General features: G+C 45.0%; 1 protein-coding gene across 1 annotated transcript in view; it reads left to right on the top strand.

The window, feature by feature from the left end:
• Nucleotides 1–21198, top strand: part of TMEM132C (transmembrane protein 132C) — a 350061-nt gene that overhangs the window by 276372 nt on the left and 52491 nt on the right. The window contains exon 4 of the mRNA XM_053589952.1: nt 7675–7858. Within this exon, the coding sequence (XP_053445927.1) occupies nt 7675–7858 (184 nt within the window). The remainder of the gene's footprint in view (nt 1–7674; nt 7859–21198) is intronic.

Below are 21198 nucleotides of genomic sequence, written 5' to 3'. Positions count from 1 at the left end.
TGTAAAGAGTATAATTGCATATTTCCAGTGTGCTAGGTCCGTGTAAGCCACCTGCTTCCTTCGGGAAACTGCAGCCTGCATGGAAAGTGAAAACCAGCAGCAGTGGCAGACCACAGTGGAGCCCTCCCCTGTGTGGCTGGGGGATCCCTGCAGTCACTGCTGTGGGCTTTCACATGGAGGGGGTCTTGAGGAAGTGGAAGCTTCCATGATCTCTCTCCTCATCTCTCAAGGTCTTCATTTAATCCATGGTTTTGTTTACCTTGCCTGTGTTTCCATCACCGTCTAGTCTATTTCATTAATTGGATTCGCTGCCAACATTCACGCAGCAGGAGATTTCCTATTTTTAAAAGTCCAGATTTCTGTTTTCTCTTCGAAAACAGAACTTTTGACAACATGGGGCTCAGATTTGCACCTGGCTGCGGTAGGCTAGAACTGGGAAGCAGCTCCCCACCCCCAAAGGTGGGAAGGGATCACCTGTGAGTCACAATCTCCATCAACACCTGTTTATTTTACTGGTCTGGCCCCACGTGACATTTGAGTCTGTGGACTCTGCTATAGATGGACATGCCTCCCAGTTCTGGAGAGGACAATACCACTGATGCCAAAACTGACTTTCTCCTTTCTTTGCCACAGGAACCCCTCATGGAGAGTGTCCGGTGAGGACCAATGAGGAGATAACACAGCTGGTTCAATATGCAAGGGCAGTGACAAAAGGATACTGACCTCAATGTGTCACCACCACAGAAGATTCAGATTCTGTTAGTCTAGGATAGACCCAGTGTCAGTAGTTTTGCTTTTCATCCCCCAGGTACCATAATAGGCAGCCAGGGTTGATAGCCCCTGCTTTAGGGGAAGGGGCGCAGGTTGCATCTGTAAGGGCTGCAGTTCTTCTAAGCAATGGCAGTGGCATCCATGTGATTTTCAGAAGGTACTCTCTCTCTCCATTTTTACTTACATTTACCTGCTGCTGTAAATATTTAGGCTTTGGGGAATGCGATACAGAGAATTAAAATGTAGTTTGTTTGTTTGAAGTCCTGGAGTCCAAACTCATCATCCACTTCAGTGTTCTTGGAAACAGGGCAGGCTTTGCTAATCCCTCCTGCCTTCCTCTTACCCTACCCTGAACTTTGTCCTATATGCCATGAGCAGGGAGCAGAGATGAAGGAAGTGACTCCCCTGTAAAAGGCCATATCCTTTCTCACTGTTCTGGCATATAGAATCGGGGCATGTTATCTCATCTCAACTGGCCAGAGAGTCTCTCTGGACTCTTCGAATGGGAAGGAGATGTGTCTTTGACATCAAGAACCTAAGACAGGAGAAAGTTTTGACGTCAGCAGTGTTGTCCTCTCTGGAACTGGTGTTGTCTGAGGTTCTAGATTTGTGGCCTTTTTCTTTGCACCTCCTGAGTCGCTATGTCTATTTCTCCACTATTTTTAGTATGGGTCATTATTAAAGTTTTGAGGTACACAAAAATAAAGAAAAATAAAATCCAGGTGGATGGAAACAAACGAAGCCCTTCCTGCAGCACTGATAAGCCAAGCAAGTTGAAACTTGCATGATGGAACAGGAAGGTCACTGCCAACTGTGTTTCCTGGAAGTAAAAAGGCAGCGTAACACAGTCTGTCTCAAAACTTTCATAGTGACCCACGCGGTTTTGAGGCATTTCACTTTTCTTGGTCCATCACCTCAAGGTGTTTTCTGTTTCTTGGGGCTCCCGGCTCAGACGGAGACGGCTCAGCACCATGGAGAGCTCCTGGGAGGCGCTGAGACGGGAGCGTTGACATTGGGGTCCGTGGGCCTTTCTAATAAAGCCTCTCCCAGGGGGGGAACTTGTGTCCTTCGAGGTCAGTGGGACTTTCTAATAAAGCTTTCCCCAGAGGGGAAGCCTGTGTCCTTGACTTCATGAAATACACATGAAGCAGAATGAATAAAACAAAAGCTGGGTCAATGATTCTGTCCTGCAGCGGCTGCCCTGTTATAAGGGTGATTTCTTCACTCTTAGTCTCTTTAGTTTCTTTCCCTTCCACAGGCACTAAGCTGTCAACAGTGGCCAGCTTTGGAGCTAAAATCCTTTACTCCCCATTGTGGAGAGGTAACGTCCTTTTGGGTTTTTCACACACCCAAGACTCTTTTCATTTCTTTCTCCTTTTTGGCCAAATAGAGTCCAGTAGCTAATAGGTTTAGTAAATTAGGTTTCCAGTGGTCCAAACTGTATTGTGACTATTAGGGGAATTTATTTGCTTTTGAGTGAGAGCTTTTTAAGCCAATTTTGAAATTTTCTTTCAAGAGTTACTTCAATAAATCTACACTATTGATTTAGCAAGTGATGGTTCTTGGGTGCTCTCCGGAGTCACTTAAGTGTTTAAATTCCTCTCTTTATTACTCCAACAACATCACAAGCCCCATATGAGCTGACGTGGAGGGCTCTTGGCCCCTTCAAAGCAGAAGCTCAGCAAATATTTCAGTCTGTGCAGAGACAGTGGGAAGGCACTGACCACAGGCAGAACTGCAGACAGATTTCTTCTTTCCTTGGTCTCCATCTGACAGAATAATGTGATCATGGTACGTGTCTGGCAGAGGCAGGTGCTGAGCAAATGCACTATACACACACCTTAATGGATGCCAGCTCACAGTGAACAGCAGGGGGTTTACATCTCTGCCTTGTTCTCAGGGAGCTCCTAAACCAACCTTAAAATGATGTTCCTTAATGGTGGCTTCAGGCAGTCAACCCCATGGTCCCTGAACATGAACATGATGTCAAGTCCTCCTAAAACAGAAATAACTAACATATAGTGGTGCTCACTGGTGACAATCTCCACTCTGAGCAGTTTGACTGATTCCTTCACAGCAGCTCTATGAAATGGGAGGGGTCAGCATCCTCATTTTGCAATTGAAGCAAAGTTGTTCGTGGTCATCAAGCCAGTCAGTATCTGGGAAGCCAGGATTCGAAAGTGTTTGAGAGCCTGCAGCAGGAATCCTAACACTCATTGTGTTCCCCTGAAGCCATTGTGTTCCATGGCTTTTCTCTTGGTTCTAATCCCTTAGTTCAGGGGACCTCAAACTGCGGCCCGCGGGCCACATGAGGCAGTGTGATTGTGTTTGTTCCCGTTTGGTTTTTTTACTTCAAAATAAGATATGTGCAGTGTGCATAGGAATTTGTTCATAGTTTGTTTTTTTAAACTGTAGTCCAGCCCTCCAATGGTCTGAGGGACAGTGAACCAGCCCCCTGTTTAAAAAGTCTGAGGACCCCTGCCCTTCCTTCCTCCCTTCTTCCCTGTCTCACTTCCATTCTTCCTTCCCTCCTTCTTCCATCATTTTATTTCTTCCTTCATTTTTTCTCTCGTTTTTCATTCTTAGAAGTCAATGCTTCTTGGAGGCCTAATATTGATAAACTGTCAGCATTGAGGTGTTCTTGTTGCAACAGGAGTGCAATGGAGGGTGGGGGTGAGTTTAGGGACCAGCTCCCACCCTGCAGCAGTCGCTGCCTCACACCCCTCCCCTTGAGCACAGGGATCCTGAACATGACCGTGGGAAGAGGCCACCCTGTCTCATCTCAGGACAGGCATTTTCCACTTATGGTCAGAGCAATTCTCTAAAATGCTTCCTCCAGGAACTAGAGAGGGCCATTTTCCTCAACCAGAGACAGCAAAGTGAGTGGCTACAAAGTTAAGTTAAGGTTTTTATATTTGAAAGTTTAAACATTTTAGAGAGAAAACCTAGATTTCCAATAGCCCTCTTTGCTCATCTCCACAAAAGATCAAGTTCAAAATATAGTTTCAGGCCTGTCATGGTGGCTCACTCCTATAATCCTAGTGCACAGGGAGGTCGAGGATGGAGAATCACTTAAGGCCATGAGTTCAGTACCAGCCTGGACAGCATAGCAAGACCCTATTTCCACAAATAATAGAAAAACTAGCCAGGTGTGGTGGTGGGAACCTGTGGTAGCCCCAGCTACTTGGGCAGCTGAGGCAAGAGGACTACTTGAGCTCAGGAGTTTGAGGTTGCTAGGAACTAGGCTGATGCCACAGCGTTCTAGTCTGGGCAATAGAGTGAAATTATATCTCAAAAAAAAACACAAGTATATATAGTTTCTTTTTCTTAAATTTTGATATATAACACTATGCATTTTTTAGAGATGAGGAAAATAAAAGCTGTGTAGAGGAGAAGCAGAAAAGGACGTAAACGAGTAACAATAAATAAATAAGAGACTCAGTTCCACAGCTTCCCAAAGGAATTCCTTGTCCTTGAGTCAGAACATTTCATCCTGAGGCTGACCAGAGGCTCACTTCTCTGCCAGGTCAGCCTTGCCCAGCCTTTACTCTCACACACATCCCTCGGGTACCTGTGGACACAGGACAGTCCCCTCCTCATCTGAGATCTCCAGTTTCCTGAAAAACTGGACACGTGCTCCAGGGTACCCCAGGTGGTTTACCCTGATGTCACTCTGCCCCAGAATTACACACAGCTCCCAGAAAGCTGGAGTTTTTCTCCAATCGTGAAATGTGTATTTTTTTTTTCTGTGCTGAAGCCAAGATTACATTTAGTCAGTTCAGGAGGGGTGAGAGTCTGAACAGGCAGCCCCAGAATGTTACAAGTGGGCTCCTGCAGAGTTGGTCCCTTCTACCTGCAGTTGAAGAACAAACTGATACCAACACACCTCCTGGCTATAAGAGTGTCTGCTCTGGCACTTGTGAAAATGGGAGACTTAATAACCTTGAGGGGTTTATTGGGATTTTGGAATTGTGTTTGTGTGAAACCTGGTCCGGTGCCTGGCACGTAGTGAGTATTTTGTAAACAATAGCATGCTGTGTTTATTTGTGTCTTAACTTGGACCAAATGCCTAAGAAGATAACCCCATTGCTCACAAAAATCACACAACAATGTTTTTCAAGCCAAAAAGAAACCCAGAGCTTCTCTTTTCTCTCGTCCAGTGCCCCGCCTTCCCTCGTGCCTTTCTGTAGCACAATCGCCGTGGAAGGGGGCACAGCTGGGGCAAGAGAGCTCGTGCCGGCTTCTCCTGCACTCACTGTCCTCCCTGCACAGTGGCTCTGCCGTTATTTCAATCTTCCGAGTGATGCAGCTGAGTGTCAGACATGATGTGAGCAGTCATGATGTTCACCAAAGAATTTTATGACAGCATGCAGACGGACACAGGCTGAAAGCCATTGCAGCCTCCACAGCGCTGTGTCAGTATCCACTTCTCTTTGGGGGTGGCGGGGAGTCTTTGGGCAGCTGGATGTTTGCCACATCCGGTACTAAGGAAAGTGACTGTGTGTTGGGCAGAGTCTGTCAGTAGCTGGGGAAGGCTGGGCAGCTCCAACACTGGGACCAGCTTGGCCTCAGATAAGGAGACGTCAGTCCAGACGCTCTGGCTAACAGGACAAGATTAAACCCCTGAAATGAAGCAGTGTCCGTGGCCCACTGAGGAGGAAGAGGCAGGGCCAAAGCACTCTAAAAGGATTTCACAGTGGCTGAGTTGAGTTTTGTGGTTCAGATGCCTGTGGACTTTGGCTGCTAGACCAAGAATACATCTCTGTTTGGAAACCCTGTAGACCCCAGATGCCTCTCCCTCATTTCTCAAGACCAGTGATTCAGTCTTGCGAGACCTGTAGCCCATAGCTTGATGGACCAGACCTTGGATTTTTTTTTTCTTTTTATGAGGCAGAGTCTCACCATATCACCCTGGGTAGAATGCTGTGGCATCATAGCTCACAGCAACCTCTAACTCTTTAGCTTAAGGATCCTTCTGTGTCAGACTCCTGAGTAGCTGAGACTCTGGGTGCTCATCACAGTACTGGGCTAATTTTTTTATATTTTTAGTAGAGACTGAGTCTCACTCTTTCTCAGGCTGGTCTCATACTCTTGAACTCAAGCGATCCTCCCACCTCAGCTTCCCAGAGCATTAGGATTAGAGGAGGAAGCCACCACTCCCAGCCATGACGCTGGATTCACTTTCCCTTCCTGAGGAATCTCTAGAATCTCATAAATCCTGACTTCCTTGGTCCCACTGTCAGCCCAGAGAATATAGGAGAGAATCACAAGTCCCAGTGCTCGGGCTGGTATAGCAACTCTCCCCTTCCCTCCTGCCCCGGCTGATGGGTGGAGAAGGTGCAGATCTTTGCATTCATACCACCACATACTTGGGATACAGGATTCAGCATATTTGGTGTTTCCTTCTAAATGTTCTATGGAAAATCCCCTCCTCTTCACCTGAAAACACACAGCCTTCCCAGGGGATGCTAGCCTGAGAAGTAGCTGACTGGTGACCCTTCACTTACGTCCATCCTTAGCATATAGGCAGGGATGGGCATTGAAGGCACCTCAGACTGGCTGCCAAGACCCAGCTTTGTACCCAGAATGCACTTTCTTCTTGCCTCCACCAAAGCTGGCTCTATTTATTCAATAGCTCTAGAAAGCCATGCCAGTCTCCCCAACTCTAACCTCCTCTACAAGTGCTGGTGAACTTTCCCGTGAAGGTTGAAGGTCTAGATTGAAGGTTGAGGGTAAGATTTTAGGTTTTGCGAACACATTGTCTGATGCAGTTACTCCACCATGTTCTTATAACACAAAAGCAGCCGCAGAAAAACATACCCAAATGAGCAGGGATGTGCTCCAATAACATGTTATTTGCAAAAATAGGCAGCTAGCTGGATTTCATTCACAGGACAGTTTGCTGCCTCCTGTCCTAAGGAAGCTGCATTGGTGCCTGTGATGTCATATGTGGCCACCAGCTGTCTCAGGGGAGGTCTCTATAAGGAGCATTGGACTAGGGGCAGGAGATATCGTGCTCCACGGTGTGTAGGATGCACCTGCTGCCTGCGTGGCTGGGAGCAGCCATTCCTTCTTTCTGGGCCTTGAGTTTATCATCTGAACAATGAAAAAGTTTGTTTCATTGGACTGTCAGTAGTTCTCTAAATACAAATATCTAGACACCAGTCAGAATTCTTAGGTGCAACAGCAGACTCCCTCTAGCTAAGCAGCTCCTCTAAGCAGGAGGGTTTTCATTAAAGGATAAGCAGCAATTCAGAGACTCTCTAAAAAGCCACAGAGTTGAATTTATTTCCTACACATCTGGAGACAGGACAGCCAAGGATAATAAAGACCAGAAAAGTATCCAACCTCTGCAGAGGACTATTGTAGTCGAAACACCACTGCCAGCCACATGGCATGATGGTTTGGAGACCCAGATGCCAGGAGCACCCTACAGCTGCCCCAGAAGAACCAGACCTCTGTGCTCACCTGAAAATCTCAAGTCCCTTCCCCACTGCTGATGCATAGCCCACTTCTACTTCCCAGATGAGTAAGCCCAACTGGTGGAAACTCTGCTTCAGTCCTGCTTTTCTGGCAGCAAGGGAGAGTAAAGGCGATCCTTTCAGGTCCAAAGTCATCTGGGAACACGCTGCAAACCAATCTAAGGGCCCCACACATACATACACAGAATAATGCTTCGTGTTTCAGGTTCTGTTCAGACCCTAACCTGTGAGCACTTCTCTGTCCCAGCCTCCTGGCCCCTAACTTAAAGTGTGTTCAATATGCCAGGTGCCTCAGAAAACTGTAGAGCCATCCCTCCCTGAAAGCCATTGTCTTTGTCCTTATATCCTGGGCAGAATTGAAAGTGAGAAGAGATTCACTGGAACAAAGCCAGGGTAAGCCCATTTTTTCCGTCTCTTCCAGAAGCAGCAGCTTATTCAATGAGGTCGTACAGATGAACTTTGAGATCGCCAGCTTCAGCAGCCTCTCGGGGACTCAGCCCATAACGTGGCAGGTGGAATACCCACGGAAAGGGACAACAGACATCGCCGTGTCCGAGATCTTCATCAGCCAGAAGGACCTGGTGGGCATTGTCCCCTTGGCTATGGTAAGACTCGAGCTGTCACAGATGCTCCTATATGCAGCGGTCTCGTCACATCCTGTGCCCTCACTGTCTCTCTAGCAGCCGTTGTTTTAGAGGGTATTTACTTTCAGAGTTCCCATCTTCCCCAACAGTGGTTACCCTTCCTTAGCCTGGCCTTTCTCAACTTCAATTACTCTCAACACCCTCGTGATATTTACCTTATCTCCCTATCAAATGTTCTGTTATTTATCTGCTTTTCTTTACTAAATTCCGGTTATTTTTTCTGTTCCTTTTTTATAAGGAATCTTCTTTTTTTTTTTTTCTTATTGTTGGGGATTCATTGAGGGTACAATAAGCCAGGTTACACTGATTGCAATTGTTAGGTAAAGTCCCTCTTGCAATTTAGACCACTGTGTGTATTAGTCATTATGGGCTCAGTTGTGCTGTGGCCACAAACAACCCCCAAATCTCAGGTGCCTCGAGTGACAAAAGTTATTTTTGCTTATATCATATGGCTTAAATGGTAGAGGGCTCTGCTCCGTGCAGTCTCTCAGGGACCCAGACTGATCATTTTATAGCCGTCACATCAGTAACACATGGCCTTCTCTGTCACCATGTTGAAGAAGAGATAGTTGGAGGATCACACATAAGCTGTTCCAAGCATGGCCTAGAAGTGACATGTGACACTTCCATGCACAAACTCCTGGTGAGAAAGAACCCCATGAGCCGATCAAATTGCAAGCAGGTTGGCACATGTGGGGGGTAGAGGGACAGCTGGGAGAATTGCCACCATCTCTGCCTCACCAGGGGACAAAGTGAACCTGTAGATAACTGTTCTGAAAGATAACTGTTGGGGCAAATATGGAGTGCCTGACACACCTGCCCTTGTAGAACTGGAAGTGAGGAAGCAGGGGGACAGTGAGAAGCTGGAGCCAGACGTCTGCCCCTTAGCCCCTTCCCAACAGTCTCTGGGCCCCGGGAATGCTCCCCAGGGCCCTCCTGTGCTTATGCATGAATGTGGAAGGCCCCTGCCAGAGGATCCTGAGAGGACAGACTTTCAGTGGCACCTGAGGACTGTTTTAACAGGCAGCTACAACCGTCTTTGCTACAATTCTTCCCCAGAGATAGGGTTTGGTGTGGGATTTCTGAAATCCATTTCTGTTTGGCTTTGGAATAAGCAGGCTTCTTTGCCGCCAGGTTGGCACATGCTAAGTATATAAATGAGACCACTTGGATTGGCCAGGCCTGGGGCGCCGCCCTGGGGCAGGTGCAGACAAGGCCAAGTCAGGGCTTGTGGTGCATCGTGGCAAAGCCTGGCTATCCCTGAGAGAGGCGAACAGACGGCGGCCAAAGACAACAGATGTCCCCCGAAGGTATCGTCTGCCGAAAGGATCTGTAAACACTTTGAGGTCAGAGAATGATTCCTTTTGACTTTTCATGTCCTAAAACAGAGGTCAACAAGCCAGAGGCCAGGCACCGCGTCCAGTATGCTGCCTGGCTTGTACACCATGAGAACTGAGAATAGTTTTAATATTTTTAAACATCTCTACATGACTCTGTGGAGCTCCTTAATAGGCTCCATTTTGCCTCATGGGTCATAAACCCTGAAATATTTACTATCTGCTCTTTAGAGAGAAAGTGTGCAGACCTATGTCCTAGTGCACACACTTATCAGTTCTCAAGTGCAAGCCCCCAGTGCCTCACCTACCTATTTCAAAAGAGTAAGATATTCAAATACTTACAAAAGATAAAACTATCATAAAGACATGAGAGGTCATTTCCAAGGAAACATGAGCATCCTTCTTGAAGCAATGTATTATTTTTAATTATCGTGGTTATTATATTTTTGCAATGCCTTGAAGGTAAAATGAAATGACTACTAATGTCAGTACCCAGAACCCTTTTCTTTGCAAGAGGATTTAAACTGGCTGTTTCTAAAAGTTAATTACTGACTGACAAACATCTCTACAGCCCCAGTGCAGGGCTCAGGGCTCTGAAACTGGGCTTGGTGCTCATGTGACATCATCTTTTTACATCCCCTGGAATATGTAACCTGACCTCAACCACACAAAGCAACATGGAAAATTAGGCAGCAAATGAAGCTGCTTGGAGGAATTTCTATTCTCCTACTTTCTAAGCTGTTTTTTTAGAATACGCTTTAGTATATTAATAACCAGCCCCCCAAAATAAACTTTTATTGGAAGTAACTAGCAAATAAAATGGTAGCTTAACTTAGATGAGAAATTATATAAAACACTGAACAAGAGGCAAATCCTTATGTCGCCTGCCAGCGAGACAGCTGGTTAGGTCTGAAGCAATTAACTACATTTTCCAAGTTGTTACTCCTTTTAAAGAAAATACACTTTAGAAAGGTAAAATAGAGGATCACCGGGTGGGAAATTTGCCTCATTGGGGAAGTTCTTGCCTTCTTAAGCAACCCACCCCCAAACCCAGTAAATAAGCAAAGAATGGGATGAATCCTCCACAGCCTCCTTGGAAATAGGATGGGATGAGCAGGGAAAGATGCTCCCAGCCTTCCTATAAAGCGACTCTGGAGGCAGAAGCCCTCTGAATACTACCCCGGCCCCTGGCAATATTTCACCAGAAGAGCCCTGGCCCCCAGGCCACCTCATGGCCCTCCCTGCTCCAGGCTCGCCTTGCGGAAGCAGGACAGCTCCAGGTCTCAGCTCTCGGCCTTTCCACCAGCACCTCCCTCCCCCGCATTCCCACTCCCTGCCCTCACTGCCTCCATTAGGTGCGGGGTGTCACCAGGGAGGGCTCTGAATGGGAGGACCAAGGCCCCTCCAGCTCTTCCCTTGGGCAGCACAAATTATAAGACAGCCAACAGAAAATAACCCAAACTCAGGAAAATAACTTAAATATGTTTATCCTGGTTGAAAGAGTGTGACCCTGGCCCGCAGTGACACCCAAGAACCCTTGAGCAAGTGCTCTCACTGTGGCTGGGTTATGGTTTGGCTTTATGCATTTCAGGAAGGCAGGAATTACACGTGAAGTCAGCAATTGATACATGGCAGGTGTCCATTGGTTTGGCCCAAGATATCTCAGAGGGCAGGATTCCAGGGTATAATGAGTTTAAAGGCTCTTTGATTTGTGATTGGTTCAGGAGATGGAGCTTTGTCTAAAGGCTTGGAATGTTCTAAGTTAAGATAAGGACATCTGTTTGTTAGAGACAAGCCACTGGTCATATACCAGACTCAAGTGCTCTGAGGAGTGAATTGGTAACCTGCACGTGCTACACATGTGGCTAAAGCTATGCCTTGCACAGCCTTGGGCCTGTTAATAAGTTACAGAGGACGCCGCCAAGAAGGGAAGGGCATTCAGAGACAAGTCTGACTTCCCTTCTCAGGGCCAGGAACTCAACTGTAGGGTATTTCTGGGGTGCCCTTGGCCAAGAAGGAATCCATTCAGTCATCTGGGAGAGGGAATTTAAGATTTTATTTTAGTTCACAAGACAGAGGCCCATTGAAGGCTGACAAAATCATCTTAGGGGTTCAGTTTGTCTCCCATCCAAGTACTAACCAGGCCCGACCTTGCTTAGCTTCTGAGATCAGAAGAGATCAGGCATGTTCAGGGTGGTGTGGCCGTAGACGGTATTCAGTTTGTCAATGGAAAAATCCCAACTCTAAAATAACTTAAAGAAGTTTATTCTGAACCAAATGTGTATGACTGTGGCCCCAGGGACAAGTGCTCAAGAGGTCTTAAAAAAATGCAAAAGAGGTGGCCAGATTATAATTTGGGGACATGAGACGGGCACATGGGTCCAGCCCTAAAAGGCAGGATATCTCAAAGCTGGGGCTTCCAAATCAGAGGTGGGTTCAGGGATTCCTTGGCTGGCATTTGGTGGGAAGAGTCAAGCTTTGTCTAAAGATCTGGCATTGGTAGAAAAGAATGCTTTAGCTATGGTAGGGTCTGCTAGGATGCTTGAGTTAAGAGAGGTTTTCTATCTGTGCTGTGATGCTATACTGGAAACAGGTCGGAAAGTAAGCCACATTACACAGGGTTAGTGACATTTTAGAAAAGAATTTGGGCAAAGGCAAATAGGTCTGAGTTCAGTCCTTAAATTCTTATTTGATGTAAGAGGGAAGTATTCGCATCCCACGTTGAGACAATGCGGCAGAGGCCAGACACAGACGTCTCGGTGAGGTAGTCCCTGTGCGTTGGTGCAGGGGTTCAGTGTGGTGGTCTCTCTTTTAAGAATAAACAGAACTCATTCGGCCTTACCCTGAGCTCTTGAGGTGTGCCAGGCCCTGCAGGTATTCACAGTTGTAGATTCTGAGAGGTAGGCAATAAACAGACAATGTTTGCCTCCCTGCAGCCACAGTCTGGTGGGACAGCACACAGCACACAGGTGGATACTTCACAAGGCAAGACCAGGCAGTGACAAGAGGCTGCTGGTGGACTCATCACAAAGGGCAAGGTGACAAGTTGTAACTGGTTTCTGGCTGTGCTTATTAAAAAATAAACTATATTTTTTAAACTACCAATTCACTATAGTTTATTTAAAAATAAAATAACTAATTTTTAATCCTAGAGAAGACAGAAACCCCTAATTTTGGCAGGTGTAAGAAGCAGTTATTTACCCCAGGGCTGATGTATTTTGTCCCAAATTGAATATCCTAGGAGGAGGCAAAATTTACTGGGAATTTTTGAAAAGTTTCAAATGATTGTCATTTTGTACTCTTTGCAAACTTAATGTGAAATTATTTTCCTTGACCCCTGAAACGTGGTGGTAACGTGGGAATTTTTTTCTTATATAGAGCTTTCAAAATTCCTAGAATGTGTTCCTATCTCTCTGCATAAAATCAAATTAAAAATAAAGTGGCAATCAGTATGGATGTTTAAAGGAGAGATTGCTACTTATTCTGAAGTCTGCAAAATGATGACCTTAATTCTCACCTCTCTGGGGTGTCATGCAGATTCATTAGGATTTAAGTGATCCTTGAAGCCCCTGGGTGAAGTGTGCAGTGAGAAAGGACTGTCAGAAGACAGACAACAGTCAGGGCTTTCTGCAGAGACCTGTTTGCCCTTCCAGACTCTTCTCTACTCTCCTCCGGCCACTGGCGGCTGACCTACGTGCCCTGTAGCTCCCGGGCTCCCTTGCACTGTAGCTTCTGGAGGGCGTTAGCCAGTGGGAGGCATCCAGATAATTGGAGGAAATGGTTGAATTATGTCCCCCACCCCATGGAAATGTGTTGAAGTCCTAATGTCAAGTTCATTGTACCTGGTTCTTAATCCATTCCTGAAGAATGATTATGAAGGTCATATTACTGAAACCAATAAGCAAGTCATGAGTATATGCAATCCAAGTAGTAAGTTTTATTATAAACCATACATCTCAAAGAAGCAATAGGTCCATCTCCCCAAGAGGAGAGGACCCTGAGTTTCAGCACACATATGTTCTTATATGATAAATTAATGATGCCTCCTCTCTAGATGAAGCTTCCATTCCCTGCTCTTGGGAGATTAACAGGCTTGCTTACATAACTCCCTGAGTCTGTAAGCAAAGGGAGGTATGTAAGGGTCCTTCAGGAAAGCCCACTGAGGGGGTCTAAAACCACAATGATAATTAGATGGTAACAAACCCCGGGTCAGTTGAGGACAACCGAAATCTCCCAGTACGAGTGCTTCTGTTTGTGGTTTTGACCATATCTCCTATTTTGCAGCTTTCTACCTCTTTCTGGCTGGTCTGTTGTTACATTGAAGACAAAACACCTGTTCCTCTTCTCTACCTCTCATCCCTTCCTAACACTGACTCCTGGTGCCTGCGAATAGGACCTTCGTGGAAGTAAAGTCTTTGCAGATGCGATCAAGTTGATCTCATCTGTAAGGACTTTATTTCCGCTCATGTCTCATGAGGGGACACGAGAAGAAAGCTGTATGAGGATGGTGGCGGGGACTGGATGTGCATCATAAGCCCAGGGAAGCAAAGGATCACCAGCCTCCTGCAGAGCCAAGGAGAGAGTTGAGGATGCGTTCTTGCTGAGACCCTTCAGAGGGAACACGGCACTGCTGATATCTTGATTTTAGACTCTAGCCTCCAAAACCATAAGAGAATCAATGTCTGTGGTTTCAGCCACCCCATTCGTGGTACTTCCTTACGGCAACCCCGAGATACTGTGTACTCCCTCCCTTTCTGCCTGACAAAGGTCTGCCTGGGGCATGGTCCTCTGTGCCAGTAGCTCCTGTCCTGTTGGAAAGTCTATCTTCTGGAGCTGTCCTCTCTCTGGGCCCCAGTAATTCAATTCCCCTGTCCTGCCCCCAGGTCTTGGGGTGGAAACAGCTCCCGGCTGGGGCTGGAGGCTGAGTGCCGCACTATCCCTGGCTGTTCACGTCCATCATCCCCACAGCCCTGTCCATAGTCCTTCCTTACACATCCTCAGGGTACAGCCCTTTGAGCGGCCTGTCAGTTTCCATCAAGGACCCCAAGGCTCCATGATCAGGAAGCATTCCCAGGGTCATTTTCTTCCCCTCGTCACAGACAATCAAACCTGGAGGGACCAGTAAAAAGATCCTTTTGAGGCATCTTGAACTCCCATGGTTGGATTTTCCCAACAGCAGCATCCTGTGGTTTCTCCCGCATCCTTTGCCTTTGCTGAGTCCAGAGACCCAGATGCGGGAAACCGGCGAATGTGCATTGACAGCCCCGTGCATGGCAGAGATGCTGTGGGATCCCCACGTCAGTCTGCCCGTGACGGATGGCTTAACTCTGCTCTGGGCTCCGTGGGGAAGCATGCTGGCAGTATCTGCTACGTTCAAGGAGGGCAAAGGCAGGCGCTTCAAAGGACTCGAGGGAGATCTCCTTTGACAGAGATTGGGGGAATATTGCTTTTAAAGAGACAATGGAAAAATAATGTTTTATTGTTTTTCAAAAACATCCCACCCTGATCTCCCACTCTCCTATTTCAACTTGAAAATGTTTCATTTGTTAACTCTCTCTGAGTATTTTAAGGATGGCACTGATGCTCCAGGGCAATTGAAAAATGTTTGCTCAGTTGCAAAATAATGATACGGGCAGAATAAGTGCTTTCTTGTCACAGCTGGAGATTTACTTTGGGATTAGGTTTAAAAATATCTCTTCCTCCAACTAACTGGCCCAGATTTTTGCCTGGAAAGCAAATCTCTGACTCATAGGAAGCTATTTTGTCTTGGTAGTAATGTTTGTAAGGTTACTGATTAATTATACAATAAATGATACCTTACGCACAACCTGCCAACAACATCAACACTCAAAAAATGTGAGTAATTATTGTTATCATTTGTGTTGTTGTCGTCATGTACCAAACTTTGTTTTTTTCCATAAAAGAAGGCTATGGGATGGCTCAGGTCTTCTCCAAGTTTATGCTTTCTTTTTTTTTTTTTTGCAGATTTTTGGCCGGGGCTGGGTTTGAACCTGCCACCCCTGGCCTATGTGGCTCCTTGAGCCATAGGCATTTACCCCAAGTTTATGCTTTCTATCATGTTACTTAACTTACTTAAAAAGTAAAACCTATGTTCTAATTTTAAAGATTATATAACTTCATTAGCGATGCTTGAGAAATGGAAATGAAGAACATGTAGATAAGCAAAACTAAACTAAAATAAAACAAAACAAAGAAGCATCTTTCATCCCAATGTGGAAGAGTGATGCTAGAACAGGAAAATGAGCAGGGAGAGCTTAGAACAGCATTTTCTCCTTTCTCACATGGAGTCCACATAAGAGAGGAGCCCATTGTGGTGGCTAATGCCTGTAATCCCAGCATTCTGGGTGGCCAAGGCAGAAGGATTCCTTGAGGTCAAGAGTTGGAGACCAGCCTGAACAGGAGCAGAATCCCATCTCTACCAAAAATAGATAAAATTAGCCAGTCGTGTTGGTGTGCACCCATAGTCTCAGCTACTGAGGAGGCTGAGGCAGGAGGATCACTTGAACCCAAGAGTCGGAGGCTACAGTGAGCTTTGATTTCACCACTCCACTGCATTCTGGGCAACACTGTGAGACTGTTTCAAAAAGGTCGGTGGGGGAGGGGGGGCAGGGAGGGTTGACAGGTATAATCTCCCTAGGCAAAAGCTCTTTAGGATCCCTAAGATTTTCTAGGATTGAAAAGGGATCCTGAGACCAAAAAGTTTGAGAAACCCTAACCCAGTGAAGAGAACTGGGTGAACTCATTAGTAATAATAAAAAGAGATTTTAATTCCTGATTCTTATGCAGAAATCTAGTCTTCCTTACCAAACAGTTCCTCATAAGTATGTGAGTTAACAGTCAGTGGAGATTTCATTCCTTTATTTAATTTTTCATCTAGAATCCTCTTCATGGTCAATCTTATTATTCCCTCTTTCATGGTATACTCTCCAGAAAAAAGAAAAATCATGCTTTGATTAAATATTCCCAAGACCATGGGTTAATAGCTAAGGGCAGATGTCAAGCTAACCGTAGTGGTAGCTTCATACACAGAATCACCTATCGAGTCCTTGATTTAACAAATATGTGTTTGTTTCATGTCTACAGAGTGCCAAGCGAAAGTTCTCTACTTTGAGTTCAGGAAGTGAATGAAATAATCTAGGATCCTGTTTACTGCTACATGAATCAACTTGTCTTTCATTAATGAAATAAAAAAGTGAGGATGCTGGGCTTAATTTAGAAAGCAGGGCTTCTCTGTCTTGGAAGAGGTGGCTTTGAATACATATGTGTACTGCTTCCCTGTAATCCACTGTGTCCTGAGGGCAGGGCCACACCACAGGCTCAAAGCAGTCTTCCTTTTGCAAATTAGAAAGAGGTATTTTCTCCATGGCACTTGACATCCCCTTATCAGGACATATATGATGTCTGCTGTGTGACCGACATCTCCCTGGATGTAGAGCCCTTGTGCAGTTCAAAGCCTGCCCAACGGTACCTGCCACCCCTGCCCGATCTTGTCTGCAAACCACGTAAAACATACTTTCCTTAATTATAGAGAAGCAGATGCCATCTATCCGGTGTTCCCTTCCTCATTAGTTTCCCCTTCACCCTCATTTTGGGTTTCAACACCAAACCAGACTTTGATTTTCTGCTTTGCCTGTGTCAGAACCTGGCATTACTGTCATAAGTGGCTTGACATCCAGGCCGTTCCTTTTATTTCCTTTCCTTCTGAAGGGGCTTGAAAAGGCAGGATTTATGGAATGAGGACGTGAGTGGTAGATAATTCACTTTTTAAGTATCACTGTCAGGCAACTGTCACACAGAAGCAGTCCTCCTTCTTACTTATAAGTGCCAGGCTTCTACGGGTGTACATATCGCCCACAAAAATGATGGTGACCGATTCACTCAGAGCGAGTATTTTAAAGCACTTGCTGTAATCAGACCTGAAATTCACTTACAAATGTGTTCCTGCCATTATCTCAGGTATATGCTTGCATAATGTTAAGAGATTCTAAACAACAAACTTCCTAAGATATTGCATTATCATATACTGTAATGGGAGAGGGGGAAAACTTTTTTCAGAATGCTTACAGAATCCCTGCTGTGTTCAAGTGCAAAAATCACCACAGCCCAAGTCCCTGCATACTAAAAATTCTTGAAAGTAAAAATGAAAAGGAATTGTTAATGGAATTTCATTTTCAAGAACCTTAGGTGGGTGCAGATTTGAATGAGAATTAATCTTGGTTATTTTGCTTTATAAATTAATATGAGAACAGCTAGATGAAATGAGATTTTTTTTTTTTTAGCTTCCATCTGGATTTTGTCACAGAATTTAAAAAGGTCAAAATCAGCACATTCATTTATTTTATTTAAAAGTGTTCTTTTTGCCTTCCAGACACACATATGGAAGAGTTTGATTTTCCCTTCGAGGGGCCACCTGCTAATAGGTGACACATGAGCCTCTGAAACAGATCTCCATTAACTAAGAGCAACCTATAGCCGAGTTATAACCTCTTGAGATTGTAGCAGAACGTTTTACAAGGCCCCGCAGCTTGCAGTTCTATCTCTGAATCTAGAGAGAACTTCTGCGGAGCCAGGCAGGTGCCATTTCCATTGTGTACAGACTGGACATGATAGCTCTTAGCAGGATTTTCCTCTTGCCCACAAGGTATGGCAAAGAGGCAAAGCTGGGGATGAAAGTTCTAAGTACACAGATCCTGCATTCAAAGCGCCCCAGAAGTCAGGTTCAGCCACCTCCCATGTCACCCCATACTCGGCACCATTCTCTGGGAGAGACAAGTTCTGCCACTTCTGAGCTTTGGGAGAAATGTTTGAAATTCTTCTCATTCACATCTTCTTTCAGACCCTTCCATGAAGGTATAAATGATGTACCAAAGGTAAAAACCTGCACGTGTTTAATGTATGCAATTTCATGAGTTTGAACATAGATGTATGTCTGTGAAACTGTCTTTACAATCAAGGTATATCCTTCACTTCCCAAAGTTTTCATATGTTTCATTGTAGGTTTTGCTCTGTTTGGGTGGTTTGTTTTTTTATCAAGAACTCTTAACATGAAGTTTATCTTCATCACAAATTTTAAGGGCACAACACCTGGGTGTTAGCTGTGGGCACAGTGTTGCACAGTGGGCTTTTAGAACTTGCATAACTGACTTTATACCCATTCAACAATCCCTTTCTCCCCCCCTCTTAGACACCAATCAATCTGTTCTCTGCCTCTGTGAGTCTGACTACTTCAGACTACTTCTGTAAGGGGAGGTGACATGTGTCCCATGACAGGTTTATCTCAGGTCCTCCAGGTTCATCCATATTGTCACAAATGGGAGGATTTCCTTTCTTTTTCATGGCTGAATAATATTCCTTTGGATCTACCATGTTTTCTTTCCCATTCATCTGCCCATGGACACCTAGGTTTTTTCCATATGTTGGCTCTTGTCAGTAACACTGCAATGACATGGGAGTGTAGATGTCACTCCAACATACTGATTTCACTTCTTTTTTTTTTTTGGGGGGGGGGTGGATGGATACCCAGAAGTGGAAGTTCTATTTTTAATGTTTTTAAGGTCTTCTCATCCATCTTTTGTTGATTTTCCCTAAGGGTTATTAGAAACCCTTCCCACACTCTGTAATTCCCAAGGGTAGCCAACATCCTGGAGTGTTCCCTGTGAGCTCCGCGTTTTGCATACAGCATCTACTGAAGTCACCACCAAAGCTCCACAATGCAGCAAACATCACTCTCATCTTACAGATGAGAAAATAAAGGCTCAGAGAAGTAAAGCCATTCTCCCAAGGTCACACAGCTTGCAAAGGGCAGTCGGAGGATTTGACCTCAGCCTGTCCAAAATTATTTTCCTTCCCTATAAAAATCCCAGAAGCTGAGAGAATTCGTAGGAGGCTGGCATTATAGCCTAAGTCTTTTGCTTTTTTTGTTTTATCATTATCATTTCCAAATAATTTTTGCTGTCTCACTTTTAAGGCATCTCCCCCATGTCCCTCTTCCCACTATGCAACCCAGCGCTGGAAAACACACCAGATTAAATGAGGCTTCCCCTGCCATAGACATCCCAGTTGGATCCCCACAGTTGGCACAGGGGAAGTTCCCAGAACACAACTTTGCCAGGTTCACTGTGAATATCTGCGTTTCTCTGAACTAATTTCTCTACATTCTTCCATGTATAGGTAGGAATTCTGGGACTTTCAGAGTCAGCAAAAGAAAATGTCACCCATAATTTTGAGGCTGGTTTTAATTGAGAATATTCATAAAATAATTTTCCTATAGAGAGACACCCTGAAAAACATGATCGCACCTTCATCTTCTGTAAAACCTCCAAAAAATTGTAACTGCGTGTAGGAGTCTCAACTCTGGGCATTTTTTCCTCAGTTCTACAGAGGTTGGGAGTGAAGATCTAGATTGGATGAACTTCTTGATCCTGTGCATGACCAAAGGCTAAACAATAAGAGTCCTAATCCCCTTCTCTGATACCTGCTCTGAACTCTACAGTTTATAAAATGCTTCCACATGTTTGGCCTGGTTTTATGCTTGTCAGTGTCAGTTGTTGAAAATCCCCCTTAAAGATAAGCATCATTAATGCCCCCCAAGAAAGTCACTGTGTAATCCTGGGGAACATAACCAGGGAGCGTTTGAGCAAAAGCCAGCCAGAATTTCCAGAAATTAGAGCTGCCCAGGTTTGGTAAATCTGCAAAGTCCAAGTTTACTAAATCATGTTGCATTTCATTTCCACAAGGATAATAATTAACATTTGCTAAGTGTTGGCACTGTGCTGAGTGTCTCATGGTCATTACTTCATTTAATCCTCATAATGGATGTTTCAGTGGGGTCTGGGCCTACATTATCTTCATTTTGTGGGTGAGGGCACTGAGGCCTATGGGCAGACATAACATGCTGTGGTTACACAGCTCCAAAAGGGTGGATGTGGGGATTGAACCTATAGACCTCTGACTCAAGAGGTTTTTTTTTTTTTGCTTTTACTACCACATCTTCAACTGGAAAATATTTACAGTAAAAGGATGAAGAGGAGGTGAATGATGATGATGCCACTGATGATAGTGGTGATGGTTATGACAATGGTGGTAATGCTGGTGAAGATGGTGACAATGATGATCGTGGTGAAAGTCGTAGTACATGTATCTTGAGAACAGCTAAAAATCAGATCGGATACATAAGGAAGTTTAAGAAAGACAATGACATTTTTGACCCAAAAGGAGATGTCGATAGATAGAAAAGATTAACTATTTCCCCTCCTTGTGTTCACAAATGCACTCTGAGAGTAGCTCTAAAGGTGATCAGCTATGGTATTTCCAACATGAGCATCTCTGAGGATTAGACTGTGGTCTACTCCAACAGATTGTCTGGGACTGAGGAGGTTACTGGGATGTAGGACTCCCAGTCCTAAAACTGAGTCAGTCTGGGCAAACCAGAATGAGTTGGGTACCGTTTCCCTAAATCAAACTCTGGGGTTACAGAAAGCATGTGTGTGGCCTGCTATGGTTATTGAAACACCATCTCCTTCCTTTACAAGTGGAAATTGTTAACCAGAGGGAGTTCTTTGTCTGAATCTGACCTTAAAATGAATTTTGTTTATTGTCCGTATTTATCATTTGGGAGATTTCACACAAATAAATCTGGATTTCTTGCTTCTCTTGAAATAATTAGAAGATCTAGCAACTTATGGCCCACAAGGCATCAATCAGCAGAAATTAATGGAGCCTACCTGTCTGTCTGCTCTGGACCAGGCACGAACTAGGGTTATGATCATTTCTACCAAGTCTATTTCGCATACTTGTGAAATTTCACCTGCCCAACCTCAGTAGGCATTTCTCTTGAAATAATGCATCTGATCAGGCCAGTGCTTGGTCCTCAGGAAGTACTCAGAAATATACCCATTTCAACTTATGATTCTTGGTTAATACTGAAACCTCTGAACTCAAGAG

This window comes from Nycticebus coucang, chromosome 4 (genome assembly GCF_027406575.1).
Source record: "Nycticebus coucang isolate mNycCou1 chromosome 4, mNycCou1.pri, whole genome shotgun sequence".
Taxonomy (NCBI): Eukaryota; Metazoa; Chordata; class Mammalia; order Primates; family Lorisidae; genus Nycticebus; species Nycticebus coucang.
This window is presented reverse-complemented; position numbering and strand designations above follow the sequence as displayed.